The 16,953-nt window shown below is 42.3% G+C and overlaps 1 protein-coding gene across 3 annotated transcripts in view; it reads right to left on the bottom strand.

The window, feature by feature from the left end:
- AK2 (adenylate kinase 2) overlaps positions 1 to 15,874 on the bottom strand; it is a 19,237-nt gene extending 3,363 nt beyond the window's left edge. For 2 of the 3 annotated variants that reach the window (XM_006924274.2, XM_006924273.3), the window contains exons 1-5: positions 15,689 to 15,874; positions 6,786 to 6,911; positions 5,107 to 5,217; positions 4,885 to 4,979; positions 1,037 to 1,109 (exon numbers count right to left, since the gene is read on the bottom strand). In XM_006924274.2, coding sequence (XP_006924336.1) covers positions 1,037 to 1,109; positions 4,885 to 4,979; positions 5,107 to 5,217; positions 6,786 to 6,911; positions 15,689 to 15,787 — 504 coding nt within the window. In that variant the 5' untranslated portion in view covers positions 15,788 to 15,874. Of the gene's footprint in view, positions 1 to 1,036; positions 1,110 to 4,884; positions 4,980 to 5,106; positions 5,218 to 6,785; positions 6,912 to 15,688 lie in introns of those variants that run through there. The other variant, XM_015598946.2, reaches the window with a different exon arrangement.
- Positions 15,875 to 16,953: the final 1,079 nt, after the last annotated feature.

Raw genomic sequence — 16,953 nt, 5'->3', positions numbered from 1 at the left:
AAAGAGACAATCTAGACTCTCTCCAATAAAGAACTATAAAGAACTTTACTACTCCCAGCAAGTTGGTCCCAGGAGCAGACCAACTGATCCAGAGAAGTCAGGGAGTCTGAAACAGCAACTGTGAGGAAAGGGACTTGTGAGAGGAAGACAAACGATGCTTTTCATCAGTCTAGACGATGTACTCTTTTAGGTTCAGAAGCAAGAAAGACAGAGGCTTCTGAGACCAGGACAATACATCTAAATCAGTAGTGTATTAGCCATTATAATCTCAGTTATTTACATATTTTGTGTTTTTACTAGGGTGTCAGCCATCAACATTCTGAAAGTAGCAAGTGAAGTGAGAAAGAACTCAGAATGGTAGAATCACTAACTTTGCAAAATGTGACTAATATGATGGTGTTGGAATCTGCATGACAGGGTGAACTTGTCTCATATGACTAAGGTAAATCCAAGAAATTCTTATTATTCCTGCATGTTCTAAAACAGATGACATGGACTATTTATGGCAGCGAACATGTATGAGGCCCTTCCTTTTACACTGGCAAGTAAATGAAGACAGTCCTAAAAACTTCTCAATGTTAATCTAGCCAAAATATTCTGAATCTGTAGGGCACAGCAGAGTCACTAGAGGAGGGGACATTCTTCTGAAGCAGGCCAACAAACTTCTCTTCAGTACTATCTTTCCCACCTTGGCTTTAATTCTGGGCTTCCAAGCAGCCTTCTCCTGATTAGTTAACCATTTAGGTTGCCATGATGCTAGGAAGGGGCTGCTCCGGACAAAAGACAGGTACAAATGGGCACTGGGAAGTACTGGCACTGGTAGGCACCTAAAGGTCAAGCAGTGAACCACCTGAAGAGAGACACTCATTGTACAGATGGGCCACAGCCCATGTGATTTACGTGACAGTAATATTTCTCATGGTTAAGTTAGTAATATTGATAGAAATAAAAGAAAGATGGAAAAAAAAAAAAAAAAAAAGCAAAGGAAGAAAGGGGAAGGAAAGAAAAGGAAATTTACTGTCCTGTGTTTACATACGTCATCTTTCATGGGCTCCTTTGGGGGGTTGAACTCTTCGTGGTAGGAACGGCCACTCATGGGGTGAATCAGCCTAAAAGACAGCACATGCATACAAGTCAGGTTGCCTGAAGGTATGCTAAACCCCGGGGGTGTCCAAGATGACAAAAAGAGACAGAGAAGCTGGATGCAACAACTTTAGCCCCACCGAGAACATAGCTATAGGCATCTCGTTTAAATAAGATGATACTAGAGTGTGTTTTCTATTTTGACCCAACATTAAAATAAGCGTCTGGCTGAAGAAGCTGGCTGAACTGCCTACTTCAGGACTCAAGAGAGGAACTCTGGTGCTGGTCTCGTACAGCCATTCATTCTATTCACCCATTCTATTTGACAAACATTTACTAAGAGTCTGGTCTGATTCAGGCCTTTAGCTAAGTCCAAAGCCTACAGAGCAACAAGTCAAGATCCTGGCTCATAAGCAGTGCTTAATTCAATGGGGGAGACAAATGTGGAAATAAATAACTACAATAAATGTGATAATCTTTTAACAGAGATGCATACAAAATGCTATGGGGGACAGAGAAACTAATCTTATTTTTTAACCTAGTGTTTTATAAACTCAGAAAGACACTATTGGAAAAATATATCCTATGGATGTAAACACCACCAGACAATGCAGCACCCCTTTGTGATTACAAAGGTAAATGAGAGACCAACTATTAGAGGGCAATATTCAAGGCCGATGGAAAAATGACTTATTAAACAAGCCAGGGAATAAAGAGCCCAGGAAGAAGCATTTCTTTGGCTTGTAGCAACATCTGTACTATGCCCTCTTAGGCAAAGAGCCCGTGTCCTGATTTGAAGAGGCCTCGCTACAGGATCCCAGAAACCTAAGAAGGGAAGGAGGCAGGCCAAACACGGCTCAACAGCCAGGGCCTGCTTGCTCAAGCTCGTGTTTCCCAATTTTGTGTCGATCAAGGTCTGCATATTTAATCGATGGCTGCTCTCCTCAAGGAGGTCTATTAGACCAGAGCGTCCCAACATTTCACCTTCTGGAGAGCACAGGGCACAGAGCAGCAAAGAATACTATCTCCTCTCCACATCTCTTGCTTACTCCGGGGATTCCCTCAGCCCTCCAGTTATGTATAGCACACTGCTCCTTCCCCACTCACAAACATCATTTTAAGAGGAATGCAAGGCTCATTCCCTAGAAGGAAAAAGAAAGAAAGCCCAGTCTCTGAGTTCTTAAAATGGAATTGGTCTCAAGTACCAACCAAAACAGCTCTAGGTATCCCTGAGCCTGGCCTGGACGTGGCGGTGAAGATGTGGAGGCCTAATGGCTGGGAATCTACAGCCACTGCTACTTGGAGTACGGCACCTTAGACACCTGTATTCTCATCCACGAAATGGGGGTGGTATGAGACATTAGGCTAATGCTGACAGAGAACCAACTGGCAGGATAATTAGGACACCAGTGAGCCAACGCTGAACACAAACTGAACCATACTTACTCAAGAAATAAAATAATGACTATTAGAAGTGATGTCTGAGCTCATTCAGAAGATATCTACAGAGTGGTCCTTATGTCAGATTTAAATAAGATCCACATTAAGCCAACTAGTTCCTGACTCTTTGTCTTCCAATAATCAGTGTAGTGAACTAGAAGGCAGAAAGCAGACTTCTGGTGCCAGCTCTGTCACTGATCTGCAGAGTGAACTTGGAAAACAGCAATCTGGCCTGTCCCACTTCCTCCACTGTGAGGGAAGGGTCACACTAAACCACTCACTTCCGAACTGGGAGACCGAGTCTTTCTTTTGTCCTCTACAGCATTCCTCTAGTTCTTCAGAATCTCTGTTCCCCACCAGTTAAAAGCCTTGATCGCCTTACACATGGGTCACAATCAGGATCCTAAGTGGGGTCCTTGTCTGTTTCTCCTTTCTTCCAATTTAGCCTGTACGCCAGAACCAAGCTAATGTTCTTAGAATGCTGTTTTTGCCACATGGTTTAAGAACATCCCATGACTCCTGACTCAAGTTTATCCTCTTCACCTTGGCAGACCTTCCCCAGTCTAGCTCCCATCCTACTTTCTCAATAGTACCCATTCTACCACCCAGCCCCCAAGACCATTCCTCCAACTCTGGACATTCTGCCACTAGCCTCAGCTAGAGCCCCTCCCTCAACACATACTCATTCTAGCTTCTACTCCCTTCTGGGGAACCATCAAAATCCTCTCTATTCAGGAAAGTCAAATTTGACATTGCACGTCTCCTAGGCAGCTTGGCTTTCCTACTGCACTAAACAGCCTAGGTTTTGTGTATGGTTTGTAGACTCTTTGAGGTTACAGACGGGGATCATCATGTTGTTCTATATCCTCTCCTAGTCCCCTGCCCTATAGTCTAGTACTGTGTTGCACACAAGGCAGGCACCCGAGCAGCTAGGCCAATTGAATCAAAGGCCCCGGTGTCACCTAGCATTGTTAACATCTGCTTTGGTGCCAGAGCCCTCAGCCCTGGTGATGATGTCCCATCCTGTCAACCCTACCACTTCTCGGCCTACATCAACTTTGTCTACTTTGTGCCAGTGGGAATGCAAAAAATCCTACAAAAAGTTCCTGCACTTTTGAAGCAGCTTACGAAATAGCTCAAAACATAAAACCTGGACATTTGAAAAAAAAATTAATATAAGGTGGACTCCACTGTATCTAATATAGCCTTATAGGAAAATACCTCTAACACTCATTCTGTCTGTTTAAATGCCTGTCTTTCTCCTTGAAGATATGGACTGCAGACGCATGGAAAAATGTTCAACCTCATTAGGAAATCAAAGTAATAAAATTTACAATAAGAATAGTTTCTCCTTAATTAAATCCAAAAATTTCCATCTACTACGATGGCCAAAGCATCAATTTAACAGTGAACAACTGGAAGAAACACAAATGTACCAATAAGGGAAGAGTTAAGTAAATGATGGTTCATCTACTGTGTAATATCATACAGCAATTAAAAATAATGGTCACGGATGTCTGGTTCCCTGATGTAGGCTGATCGCCTTCCTGAGATTCCATTAAAATGACCAAGGGATAAAAGACCTATAGCATTCAATAAAGAAGAGAATGGGAGGATCTATTAGTGGTTAAGAGCTTCCAACATATTTCTGGAAGGCACAAGCAGATAACAGAGTGATTAGTGAAATAGGGTAGAGGAAACTATAGCCTGAAGCAGTGGTGATCTTTCTTAGAACAAACCTGTTCAGATGCAGAAGCATTTCTGTGTTCAATGTTGACTACTATAGAGAAACAAGCACTTTAAAACAAAACACACAAAAAATAAGTGTTTTTGGCTAAGGTGGCTGTACCGTGAGCAAATTTTCTCTCCATTTTCTAAACTTTGTGTAGATGGTCATATTATTTTTAGAATAAAGAGCCTACAGCAAGGTATGGCAACTCCAATTGAAGACTTTAAAAGAGCACTAAAACAGAGGCACACATGTGAAGACTTAATATTTCCTAAGCACAGACTATAAGCAAGGCTCTGAAATATGCACTTTATTTTATCTAACAAGCACGATCGTTCCGCAATTATTAACCCTACTCTAAATATAAGGAAACAGCCTTGAGAAAGGTTAAGACACTTGCCTAGGGTCAGGGTAAAAGGGGAACAGGATGGAGATGCTGTCTGACTTCAAATCGCTTGTTTTTCTTTCCACATCCCTGTCCCACATCACCAGCTGAATAGAGGTCACGAAACAAGATCAATCCATGTTGAAATGGCATTAAACTTCATGGCTGTGATTAGGCAAGAGCACTCCCACGGTCTGACAAAGCTCTGAGGAAGCATGAAAAGAAGGGAGGCACAGGGGACAAATACCTTCCTGTGATTCTCCGGATCAGCAGAGAGTCTGGGATGCGAAATTCAATCACAGAATCGAGCTTCTCTTTCCTCTTCTCCATGAGGTCGTCAAGCTGTAAAAGAGTGTGTGGCTCACCTAAACTACCAGAGCTTGATCAGACTCATTTCCCTTTAAGGAATTAAGAGATTAAGGGCCAGAGTTGATTATCATGCAATCGTGATACAAACCCAGCCACTCACCATTTCTGCCTGCCTCACAGTCCGAGGGAAGCCATCTAGAAGAAAACCATTTTTGCATGGAGGGGTGTCCAAATTTTTCTCAATGAGCTCCACTACCATTTCATCACTCACCTGGAAATCAAGAACAAAGAAGCCTTGGGTTTAAATCCATTAGCTAGGTGACATTAGCCCAAATCCAAGGCCACTAGTTTGTGTCTGTATAACCTGATTACTGCAGGAGAGAATGGGGGTTGACCAGAACACAGAAAGGCTCCAACTTTCTCTGTTTCATGATTTTGATTTGGCTCACAGTAAAGACCCAGGCCGATCTAAACATGAGGCAACAGAGAAGTTCACTGAATCAGCCAGATTGGGTTAGAACCAAGGAACTGAGAAGCCAATCCAATACACCTTTGAGCCTCTCTAAAAACCCAATGAGGAGCCCTCCTAGCTTTCAAAATCTTGTTTTCCTCCTGGGCCTTCATAGAAAGAAAAGTTCTCAGTCAGTATTACAGTGAAGGCTGCCCATCTTGGTAGCTAAGACACTTATCTCCTGGGACCAGCTGTGAACTTGGGGACAAAGTATAAGCTCTACAACTAAGTGAAGGCTGGAGATAAGTAATCTCATTGCCACATCCCAACTTTTTCTCAGTATAGGATCTTTTGCCAAGACTCAAAGTCCAAAATATCTACCTCTCTGGCTTGACTCAAGGCCTCACTGACATGAAGAGAAAGCTAGAAGGGGCAGGTGGGCAGGCAGGCAGGGGTACCATTTGATATAGCTACTGAGTCTCAAAGCCTGACAGAAAGTATAACTCGGGGATGGAGGCAAAGCATAGCACCTTCCCCAACCAACATGCTAAATAAGATATAAAAAGACCAGAGGGCCAGGTACAAAATGACTTCTGAAGGTGATTCCCAGAGGCCAAGTCCCAGAATAACTCAGTTACGATTAAGTTCTGGTGCTAATCAAAGAAGATTTAGTAGAAGATTTAATAGATTGCATTTGTCCAATCAGATTAATTGGACTAGAAACAAAAGAAAATACTATTATAGCTCCCAAATAGGAAGAATGACTTCTGTCAATTACTGAGCAATTCCTCTGTTAAAGACATAGAACAGAGACATAAAAGTAGATTCAAAAACACTCAGTGGCTTGTTGAGTCCTCTCTTGAATAGATCCTTGAGTTCTGGCCTAGGAATGGCAGTTGCATTTTTGGTCCTAAAAATTGAGTATATTACAAAATGCATCAGCACAAAGGAACCTCAAGAATACTCTAAGTAAAAGAAGTGCCATTAATTCAGAATGAACCAAATAACTTGCGACTCTAGAAGTTTATACAATGTGCCCTGTAGCACAGGGCTGCCCAATAGGACTTTCTACAATGATGCAAATGTTCTATATATTGCTGGCTAGCAAACACTTGAAATGTGACATGTGAGACTGAGGATAAGAGCCCTAGCTCTTCTTATCCATGATCCTACATGGCTTTACTAAATTGAATTTAAATTAATTTCAGTAGCTACTATATTAGGCTACTATATTAGGCAACGTAGATCTAGACTCTAAGGAATATCAATGTTTACTGGCTACTATATTAGCCATTGTAGATCGAGACTCTACAATGTGGCTACTATATTAGGCAATGTAGATCTAGATTCTAACGAATATCAACGTTTACTGGCACCATCAAACCTACCAGTTTCCCGGAATCCATAGTTGCCTTCAGCCTTTTTCCTAGCTCTGAGCCAGAAGCCACCATGGCCCTCAGCATGTCCCCAGTAGCTAGATGGCAGACACAGAAGTTTTTGGCCAATTTGGGTGCCTGTGGAGGGGAAGACAGAAACCAAGGTAGTTACCACTGCAAGTCAGACTTCCTAGGTATGAACCTGGCCCTGCCGCTTATTGGCTCTATGAATTCTGGCAAATACCTATTTCTTTGCCTGTAACAGAAATAAAAGTACCTTATATTATATACTAACATATAATGATTATAAGGTTATAGTGAGAATAACATGAGATAATATGTGTAAAGCACTTAAAACAGTGCACCTAGCACACAGGAAGCCATCATAAATATTAGCTATTATCACTATTTCCACTAGATGCATAGTGACACATAGGCCGCAGTTTCCCCATTATAAATGAGAAGAATAGCAGTATCAGTACTTCACATGGTCGCTGTGATGTTTAAGGGAGTTCGTGTATCTAAAGCACAATGTTTGGCATGTAATGTGTTGAATATTTGCCAAAGGAATGAACGTGACTGTCAAGTGCTGTGGCCACTGGCCTGAGAGGCAGCTGTGGCAAGATGAAGAACACAGGTTTCCCCTGCGCAGAACTATTTCTGTCCCTTTCCTGTCACTAAGTAGCTGCATTATCTTGGCCAAATCATTTAACCTCTCAGAGGCTTGGTTTCCTTATCTGTTTGAAACGAAGGCAAAAAGGCTCCATCACAGAAAGTAGCTATGAGGATGAGATGAGATATATACAAAGAGCACTTGGCAAACTGTAAGCACTTAATATTAGTTTTAGGAGGCAGTATAGCTTCTAGTTATGGGCTTGAGAGTCAAATTGCCTGAGCTTCAGACTCCAGGTTGACCAATGAATAGATAGACAATGAGATGTGACTTGAGAAAAATTATATCATCTAAGTTTCAAATTTCCTCTAAGTAAAAAGGAGATGGCAATGCACCTACACCAGTGTGTTGATGAGATTACACAGAATTCAGCATATGCAGGGCCAGGCACATAGTAAGTGCTCGGTGAATGTTAGCTGTTACTGTAACCCTGCCCCAGTTCCATATTCATTTACACAGAAATAAAACACTGATGCCTCTTCCAAGAACCTTGCTTGGAGCCCGGGAAACATGAATAGGAGACACAGTTTGATGGACCATACATCAGAACAAAGACGAGACGAGGACAGGAAAAGTGCGTGGACAGTTTAACAATGGTTTTGCAGTGGCAACTGCCCCACCCCAAAAGAGAAAAAAAACACAACTGCAGAACTCATGAGAAATAAAATCAGTTCAAGGAGCTTAATACTTAGCTTTCTGGTTCACTTGTTTTATAAAAAGGTAGGGTTGGATCCTTATTCAAACCAGTTCACTGGGAGTTTTCAAAGGAGCACGCACAATAAAAGCTTAATTGATGGGGCTCAGTGCAGCAAATTCTGGTTTGTGATTCATGGAATGACTGACTTTAAGCAAAGAAATGACTTCATTTTTAACGCCTTCTCATCTGGGTTCCATTTTGTTATGAAGGCATTAAAAATTGCACTTTGGAAAAACCAGTGAAGGTCAGGATCTTCTGGGCAATGGAAAACCTCTGGTCCTCCAGGCTGGCCTGGTAGTCACATATCCAGAGATCTGTGCTTTTCTGCTAATATTTCCCCTTGGGTGTTGAAATTAACTTGGGTGAAAAATTTGACGGTGAGACCAAATCATGAGAGAAGAGATGTTAGTACAGAACTTGATTGTTCTATTTTAATCTCCCCCCAAAACTACAGGATTCTACCGTGCTGGTCCAGATGATGGGATTCTATAAGCTGCCTGGAAGTCAGTGTGGTGGGCTGCAAAGAGCATGGACCTTGGAGTCAGATTTACACATGAACCCTGGCTAAAGCACTCAACAGCTATGTGATCTTGGGCTACTTCTCGGAATCTTAATGAGAGACCTCTTTCCACTGTCTTTCTTTTTTTGCATTACTCTTTACTTGCAAACCGTAGAAGCCTGATGAAATAACTTTATTATATTCCCCTCACACTTCAAGCTTACGCTTTAGAGCAATGCTTCTACTCCAAACCATGGGGTGGGGATGGGTATTGCTATTCAAATACAGAATGATTCCATATGGTAGAGTCTGAGCCCCAGCATTTTTAACAAGCTTCCAGGCCTGGCTCTGCTGCTGGCCCCCAGGACTCTAATGCTGCTGAAGCTGAGCTACTTGTGTCTCATTACTGTGGGAAAGGGGAGTGGACCTTTTCTGGGGGGAGATGGGTAAAAACTGCTAAAACCACTAGGAAGGAAGAATGGTGGGTTTACTGTTCTCAAACTTCAGCACGTTATCAGCACCAGCACCATGGCCTCAGCTCCACCTCAACAATCATCTGGGGCACTTGCTGAAAGTACAAAGCCAGACCCATCCTTAAAGTTTATGACTGAGTAGTACTCAGGTAGGGCCCTGGAATTCTGATGCATACAGTCTGCGAAGCCCTGGGGCAATGGGGGCAAGACTGGGCTTTATAGTGGTACAGATCTGGGTTGGAAATTGGATCTACAGTTTATTTGCTGTATCACCTTGAACAAGTTATGCAGCCTTTTTAAGTCCTCACTTTCTTCATCCCTAGAGTACAACCAACCATGTCCACTTTCAGAGCTACTGTGGGGATTTAATAAAATTATATAATCAAACGTATCTAGCATAGTGTCTGATATTTAGGAAAATAAAGGGAAACTATGAATTGTTCAGACTTAATCTTGAACTCACTTGTTTTCTCACCTTGAAAACATCTTTCTGCCTCCAGTCTTTCCGGTTTCCACCTTTAATGTTCCTAAATGTGCAGCTGGAATCCCCTGAAATATTGCTGGACATGTTCCCCCCACCCCCCAAAATGCACATTCAGGAGCCTTCACTGTCTGCCCAGTGCAATGAGGAAGTCCAGATATCTCAGCCTAGCACTCAGTGTCCCCACAATCAACTTTCTAAACTTCCCAAGCTTTTCAAATTTACCTCCATAAGTCCCCTTCTGCACGCTGTGCACCACTGCAAACAGATGCTCTGTGTATGCGTCCTCATCCTTTAAGTCTCTCCGTGGACCTCAGCTCAAAGCTCCTTTCTATGCAGGAATTTTCTCCCTTCCCCCTACTTGCCTAAATTCTACCCTTCCCTGTAGCCAAATTCTGAGCACATCTTCCTACCAAAAAAAACCTCCCTAATTATCCTTTCTTCCTCCAAGAAGTCATATCAACACCAGCTAACTTTCAGTGTTTGTGACATGCCAAGCAATTTTTCCATGCATTGTTTTATGGTATTTAGTATCCATAATACATAACAAATCCATGAGGTAGGAACTATTTTTATCTGCACTTTATAAATGAAATTCGGAGACTAAGTTGCCCAAGATCACATAGCTGGCAACTGGCCTCAAGACTGTTGAGCTTGAGGAGCATTCGAGGTCTTGCTCCCTGGCATATGTAGACAAACTCATAAAAATTCAAAACAAAAAACCAAAAAACCAACCAAACAAATAACTCCGACCTGTCAAGCCCTAGCTCTTATCCATGACACTATATGGCCTTATCAAACAATAAAACAACCCACGAAGCCTTAGTGGCTGGGGAAAGGCAGGGGTGTGTGCGTTTATGTTTGTGTGTTGACTGGAAGAGAACATAAGGAAGACTTCACAGTGCTGGCAATGCTCTGTTTCTTGATATGAGTGTAAGCTACACAAATGTGTTCACATTGTGAAAACTTATCAAGCTGCTTGCTTGTCATATTTGCACCTTTATGTATTATACTTCGATAAAAAAGTTTTTAAAAAGCATAGGAACCTATGAGAAATGGTTAAGACGGTAAAAAAGAAAAAGCATAGAGACCTGTGTTTGAAATTTCAGCTCTGCCTCTTAACTTACCAGGTAACCTTAGGCCAGATATTCTTTGAGACTATTTCCTTATCTATCAATTTGGGACATTAGTACCAAAATCACTGGGTGGGTATGAAGAAGAATAGAAGACTGTTTTTTTTTCACTGCTACATCTTTTTTTAATTTTTCAATTAGAGTTGACATTCAATATTTTAGTTTCAGTTGTACAGCATAGTGGTTAGACATTTATATAATTTATGAAATGATCCCCCTATAGTACCTACCTGGCACTATAAATAGTTACTACAATATTATTGACTATATTGCCTATGCTGCATCCCCGTGACTGTATTTTAACTACCAATTTGTATTTCTTAATCCCTTCACTTTTTTCACCCATCCCCCAACTCCCTTCACATCTGGAAATCACCAGTTTGTTCCCTGTATCTATGAGTCTGTTTCCATTTTGTTTGTTCATTTACTTTGTTCTTCAGATTCCAGATATAAGTGAAATCATATAGTATTTGTCTTTCTCTGACTTATTTCACTTAGCATAATACCCTCTAGGTCCATCCATGTTGTTGCAAATGGTAAGAATGCATTTTTTTTTTTTTATGGCTGAGTAGCAAATTATAGTTCTTGATCTATCCTAACATTTGTCAGAGTCACTCATCTGCCACTTCTCATGTGGTACGTGCACTGGTATGTATTGTTTGCAGGCATGTTCATTTCTGCCTCTACGCCTAAATTAATAGCAGCAATGTAAGATGGTGTCTCTGCTGATCAAGAATCAGTCATGAGTTCAAATCCTGTCTTTGCTACTTTATGTACATCCCAGGGCAAGATACAGCCCCTGGGCCTCAGTTTACCCATAATAAGGCATAGATAACAACAGGACCTACTTCCTAGGGTTGTAGGCTTAAATAAGAGGATACATATAAGGTCTTTGGCTGGGAGGTGGGGTCTGTTACATAACGAAGCAAAGGGTGACTATTTTGAAATATTACATCCCTTTGAAGGCAAGGGCTGTTCTCTGCATCTCTAGCACCAAATTTATCCAACTAAACATTCATGAGGTAGAAGAAAAATCTAACCTAGGGCAGCAGATAACAACAGAAAGAGCAGTAGCCTTGGAGTCATTCAGGTGCAAGATCTGCCAATCACTTGTTGTGTAACCTAGAGCAGAGTCCCCAACCCCCGGGCTACAGACTGGTACTGGTCTGTGGACTGTCAGGAACTGGGCTGCACAGCAGCACGTGAAGAGAGGGTGAGCAAGCGAAGCTTCATCTGTATTTGCAGTCACTCCCTAGCACCAGCACCATGGCCTCAGCTCCACCTCAAATCATCGGGCATTAGACTGGGGACCGCTGACTTAGAGAACAAACCCTCTGAACTTCTGTTTCTCTAACTATAAAAGGGGGAATAAGAGTGTGGGTCTCACAAAGTTGTTTTAAATATCTTTGCACTGACATAACTGACAGAGCCTGACCTGCAAGATGGTAGCTAATTGCCTAAGTGTGCCTGGTCTTGAAGAACTGGTATAAATTGGACACATGAAAAAAACAGTGAAGAAGGACTTGACAAATAAAACACAAAACACACCTCAGTTTTAGCCATACTGTAGGAATAACCAACCACAGACAGGGAAGTAAGGTTATTTAAATGAAATAACAGATCCAAGTATTCTAAATGTTTTAAATATCATTATGTTGATGCAAAAGTGGGGTAGTTTAAAAACGTTTAACTACTTTAGTTTAAAACGATAAATTTTAATAGGAAACAGACTGAGTTATGCCAATATAAAATACATAAAATACTGAGTTATGCAGGTATAAAAGGATATACTAATGGGAAGAAAACAAACATTACTGAGCAGGCACTAGGCACAAACCCAGGTTAGGGATTTTACATCAAAGATTACAAACGTTTACCAACAGTGGCCAGGGAGGCAACACAAATGGATGGAGTGGATCAAATGTAAGCAACAAGCACTGAAGAGGGTTATGTAGGAGATAGCCGAGCACATGAATTATCCAAAGTGGCATCGTCGCCCAACTGCATGCCAGGCCGGAATGGAGGCCCAGAGCCATCAGATCTGATTTCTCAAGAGAAACGAGCTCTGGATTTTTAAGTGCAATTTCACAACTGAAAACTCTGTGTGGTCAACTTATTATTCTGAAAGCTGACAAATAAAAGGAACAAATCAAGCATTTATCCTGCCTTTTCTATACAAACCATTTACCAATTAGATGAGAAGTTTCTCTTCACAGAAATATTTCAGCTAATGAACAAAAAAAGAATGATATAATTAGAATACCACCATTTTGCCATGCTCAATGAATTTCTGGACCCAGGCACTGAACACCAGAGACAAGCAGACATGATATACCTAATGGACAGCACAGCACCACTTGTGACATAGTTGAGCCAAAAAATTGAACTTGAATCTGGTTAAGTGTATTATCAAACTACTGATTTACAGGAAATAGAGAGGAAAGAGGAAGATGTTAAATATGCCATGGTAATATAATAAAAAATTCCCCCCAAAAGGAATACCCCTAGGACAACCAACCAATCCAGTTTCTTACACACACGCGCGCGCGCGCGCACACACACACAACTGCAGGTGGGACGTGGAAAGAAAGGAACCTGCAAATTAAGAGACTTACAATGATCACATTTGTGAGACAAATGGGAATGTGAGCATTGACTGCCATTAAAAATTGTTAATTTTTTAGGGGATATTGTGCTTGTTTACAAAATAAATATCTTTTAGAGATATACACTGAAATATTTACGAATGAAATGTTAGGATATCTAGGAGCTGATTTGTGAAGGGAGAGTAGATGGGGGGAATGGCTACCAACTGATGGTAGCTGAGGCTGAGTAATGGGGGCTCATTACACCATCCCAGTCTTCTTTTGTGTATTCAAACTTTTCATAATAAGGTTAGGGTGTGTCTGCAGGCTAAATGCCACAGTAGGCTGCCATTTTCCAACCTCTGATTATGAACAGTTTTTTTTAACTCCATAAAACTACAACCACCACTATTCCTATTGTTCCAATTATGGAAAGAAAGGTGTATCAAGGTTCTGTAAATCTTACCTTTTCTTCAAGTCCCAGCTTGAATCACATCTCCTCTACTTCTATAAAGCCTTCTCTGACCAACTCCCGCCATATTTGCACCCTTATAAATCAGCTCATAAACATAATTTTCTTCGAAACCTCCTGAATTTATCACCTTTTACACTGAAAAACATCTAAGTCAGGGAAAGATGTGTTACTAAGATAAGGGAATCAATAATTATTGAACACCTACTATGTGCCAGGTTGTCATCTAGGTATCTATGGGTGTTTTACACACATATGTAACATAACCTTCCAAAATCCTTGTGAGCTGTTGGTCTACCTGGGCAAAGCCCTTATCAGTCTTATTCACTGCTCTATCTCCAATGTTTGGTGCTCATGAAATGTTTAACAATTAGGTATGTATTATCTTCACTTTTCAAGTGAGAACACGGAGGCTTGGGAAGAATAAAGTTGTCTAGACTATAAAGCCATTGTCTCAGCACTGGGATGGGTTGTCCAATTCACAACTACTGAAATTATTAACTTCGATATGAACCTAGAAAAAAATAATTGATGCATTTGAGCTACCCTGTTTATAACCATAGCAAAAGTCTGCAGAGTCTGGGATTAAACATTCTTAAGGTTGCAGGTTATCTAATAACTGAGGGTGGTAGCAACAGGAAAGAGACATCGGTGTTGCTGAGGGCCAGGGGATTAGGAAACAGTGAGCTTTAAGGAGGAACCAAGTCCAGCTATAGAAAGAAAAGGGTACATGATTCTTCTAGACTTAGTACCCAGAGCCGAAAAGCAACATCACAGAAATGAACTGAATCTCCCAGGCAACCCTTCTCACCACCCACAGGAATCTGTGTCCATCTATTCCCAGTAACCCCATCGGGAGCCAAGTAATGTGCTAGGTGCCACAGCAGTCTCAAGAGTAAGACAAGATGGTCATTTTTCCAAGACTCTGCAAGTGTAGGAAGAGAAGAGTAGGCACACGGCAGTCCCCAGAACCCCAGTCACTTAGAAGCTCAGACTTTCAGAAATTCCCTTTTTAGAACCTAACATCAAGCAAAAGCCTGGGGTATGGGGGGCAATGCCAGACCCCAGGCAGGAAGGAGATACTGATAATCCAACTTATGGGCTTCCAAATCTTAAATGAGATCATAAATCCCAACCTTGATCTATGGGCCCATGACATCCCAGAAACCAAGTGAGACCTGGCAGTCTGCTAGGGCAGAAGATAACTTCAGACACTAATTACCTGGAGCCCCAAAGCTTCTGAGGTTCCAGGCTTCATCAAGTCAACTCTGATAACTTGGGAAAGCCACCTGACCTCTCTGGGCCTGTCTTCTTACCTGTACTGAGGTACCCTCTCCTATCCCCACTCCCCTGCTTAACTGGCACGCAGGTCATACCTCACTTCTCTCAGCAGCGGTACTCCTAAGCACCAGCACACGCCAGCTCCCACTCTGCCCCACGTGCCAGAGATGTTTCTCCACCTTCAGTCATTAATCATAATAAGAAATGTTCCCCTACCGAGTACCTAGAAAGTAACCCTGGGAAATTCACTCCCAAATCATACGGAGTCTGGGGTCCCTGCCTCCACTCAGGCTGTACTCCAGATGCCTCAGTCCAGGACTCACCCTACCCTTCAAATCCTCTCAGCTTCTAGCCCCTTAAGGGATCTAATCAGTCCTTAGACCTTCTAACACGACACCTCATGCCTAGATGCCTCAAGAAATCTAATCCTAACTCAGACTTCCCCACCTTCAATCTAGACCTTCCCCACAAACGCCTTGTCAGAACCCCAGACACGCCAGCCAAGCTCGTCCCTCCTTCAGGCCTTGATCCACGGCTCCCCTCCGGGGCGATCCAGACCTCCGGCCACCCTGACCTTGAAGTTCCATGGGTTCTGCCGTCAAGACCGGCCCTTCAGCTCACCTGGGTACCCTTGCCAGCCCCGGGAGGCCCCAACAGCACGGCCCGGATGCCTTTAGGACACTCTGTGGCCGGTTCGGCCGCGGGAACGTTGGGAGCCATGGCCGCCGAACACTCTCACTGCTCAACCCGCCTGTTCACCTCTCAGGTTCAGCGCTTCCAAGCCAGCGCGCCACGCACGGCACGCACGCCCCGCTCGCCGTTTACACTGGTCTGTCGCCACGTCTGTTAGCCCCGTCTTCCCGCCCCTGAGCGCGACGGACACTTTAACGTACCAATCATGCGGAGATCCTAGGGACGGCTACTTTTCATTGGGCAGAATCGATGCTAGAGTAAGTAGGGGGCGGACAATTATAGACAGAAGGGGGCGTGCGGCTAGAGGCGGGTGTGTGGAGTGGGCGGGAAAAGGTGAAGCAAGGCTAGAGGCCCTCTGGGAGTTCTAGTTAAGCTTTCGGCAGTTAATGACAACGGCAATTCCGGTGATTCCTATGAAATTGCCTGTGGGAATGTAAATAGGTGAAATCAGTTTTAGAAGACAAATTGGCGATATGTATCAAATATCCTTTGGTCCAGCAATTCCACTTCCAGGAATTAAAAGGACATAATCGAGGATATGTGTAAAGATTTGTGTAACAAAAATATTAATTGTAGTACTTCTAACGGCCAAAAAGCCCCAAACAAACCAGAAAACAAAGGTAATATCTCAAAAGTTCAACAATAAGAGATTGGTTAAATAAATTGCAACAAATTTGCATACTGGAATCTCCACATTGTATAAGATATTTAATCACCTGGGAAAATATTCAACAAACAGGATACACAATTGCAGTTACAACAAAATGTAATGATCTCTATCTATACAGTGTGAATACAGGAGCTTCTCCCCTTCTTTGTACATTTTGGTATTTTCAAAAAGTCATGTAATGGACCAAGGAGGAATTTCAGGGTAAATGGACTGCTCCAGCTCCCTAATACACTGCTACTGAACCCGAGGTCACAGATTAGTCTGGAGGCATTTCAAGTGCATTCTGTGCCTAATCAGCAGTTTCCTACCGAAGACCAGTGCTCAGCTTACCACGGAAGACTGGTCTGCAGCCTCCACTGCTCAGGCCACTGAATGGGTAGGAAAAACCACTAAGTGGTTTTAAGCTGTTATGCCACAGACTCTTAAACAAAATGGAAATGAGGTTGATAGAAAATAAAGTTTCTAAAAGTTAGAAGTTCTGTAATGAATTCTATAATAAACAGATATTTTTATAAGAAGAAAA

This window comes from Pteropus alecto, unplaced genomic scaffold, assembly GCF_000325575.1.
Source record: "Pteropus alecto unplaced genomic scaffold, ASM32557v1 scaffold39, whole genome shotgun sequence".
Taxonomy (NCBI): Eukaryota; Metazoa; Chordata; class Mammalia; order Chiroptera; family Pteropodidae; genus Pteropus; species Pteropus alecto.
This window is presented reverse-complemented; position numbering and strand designations above follow the sequence as displayed.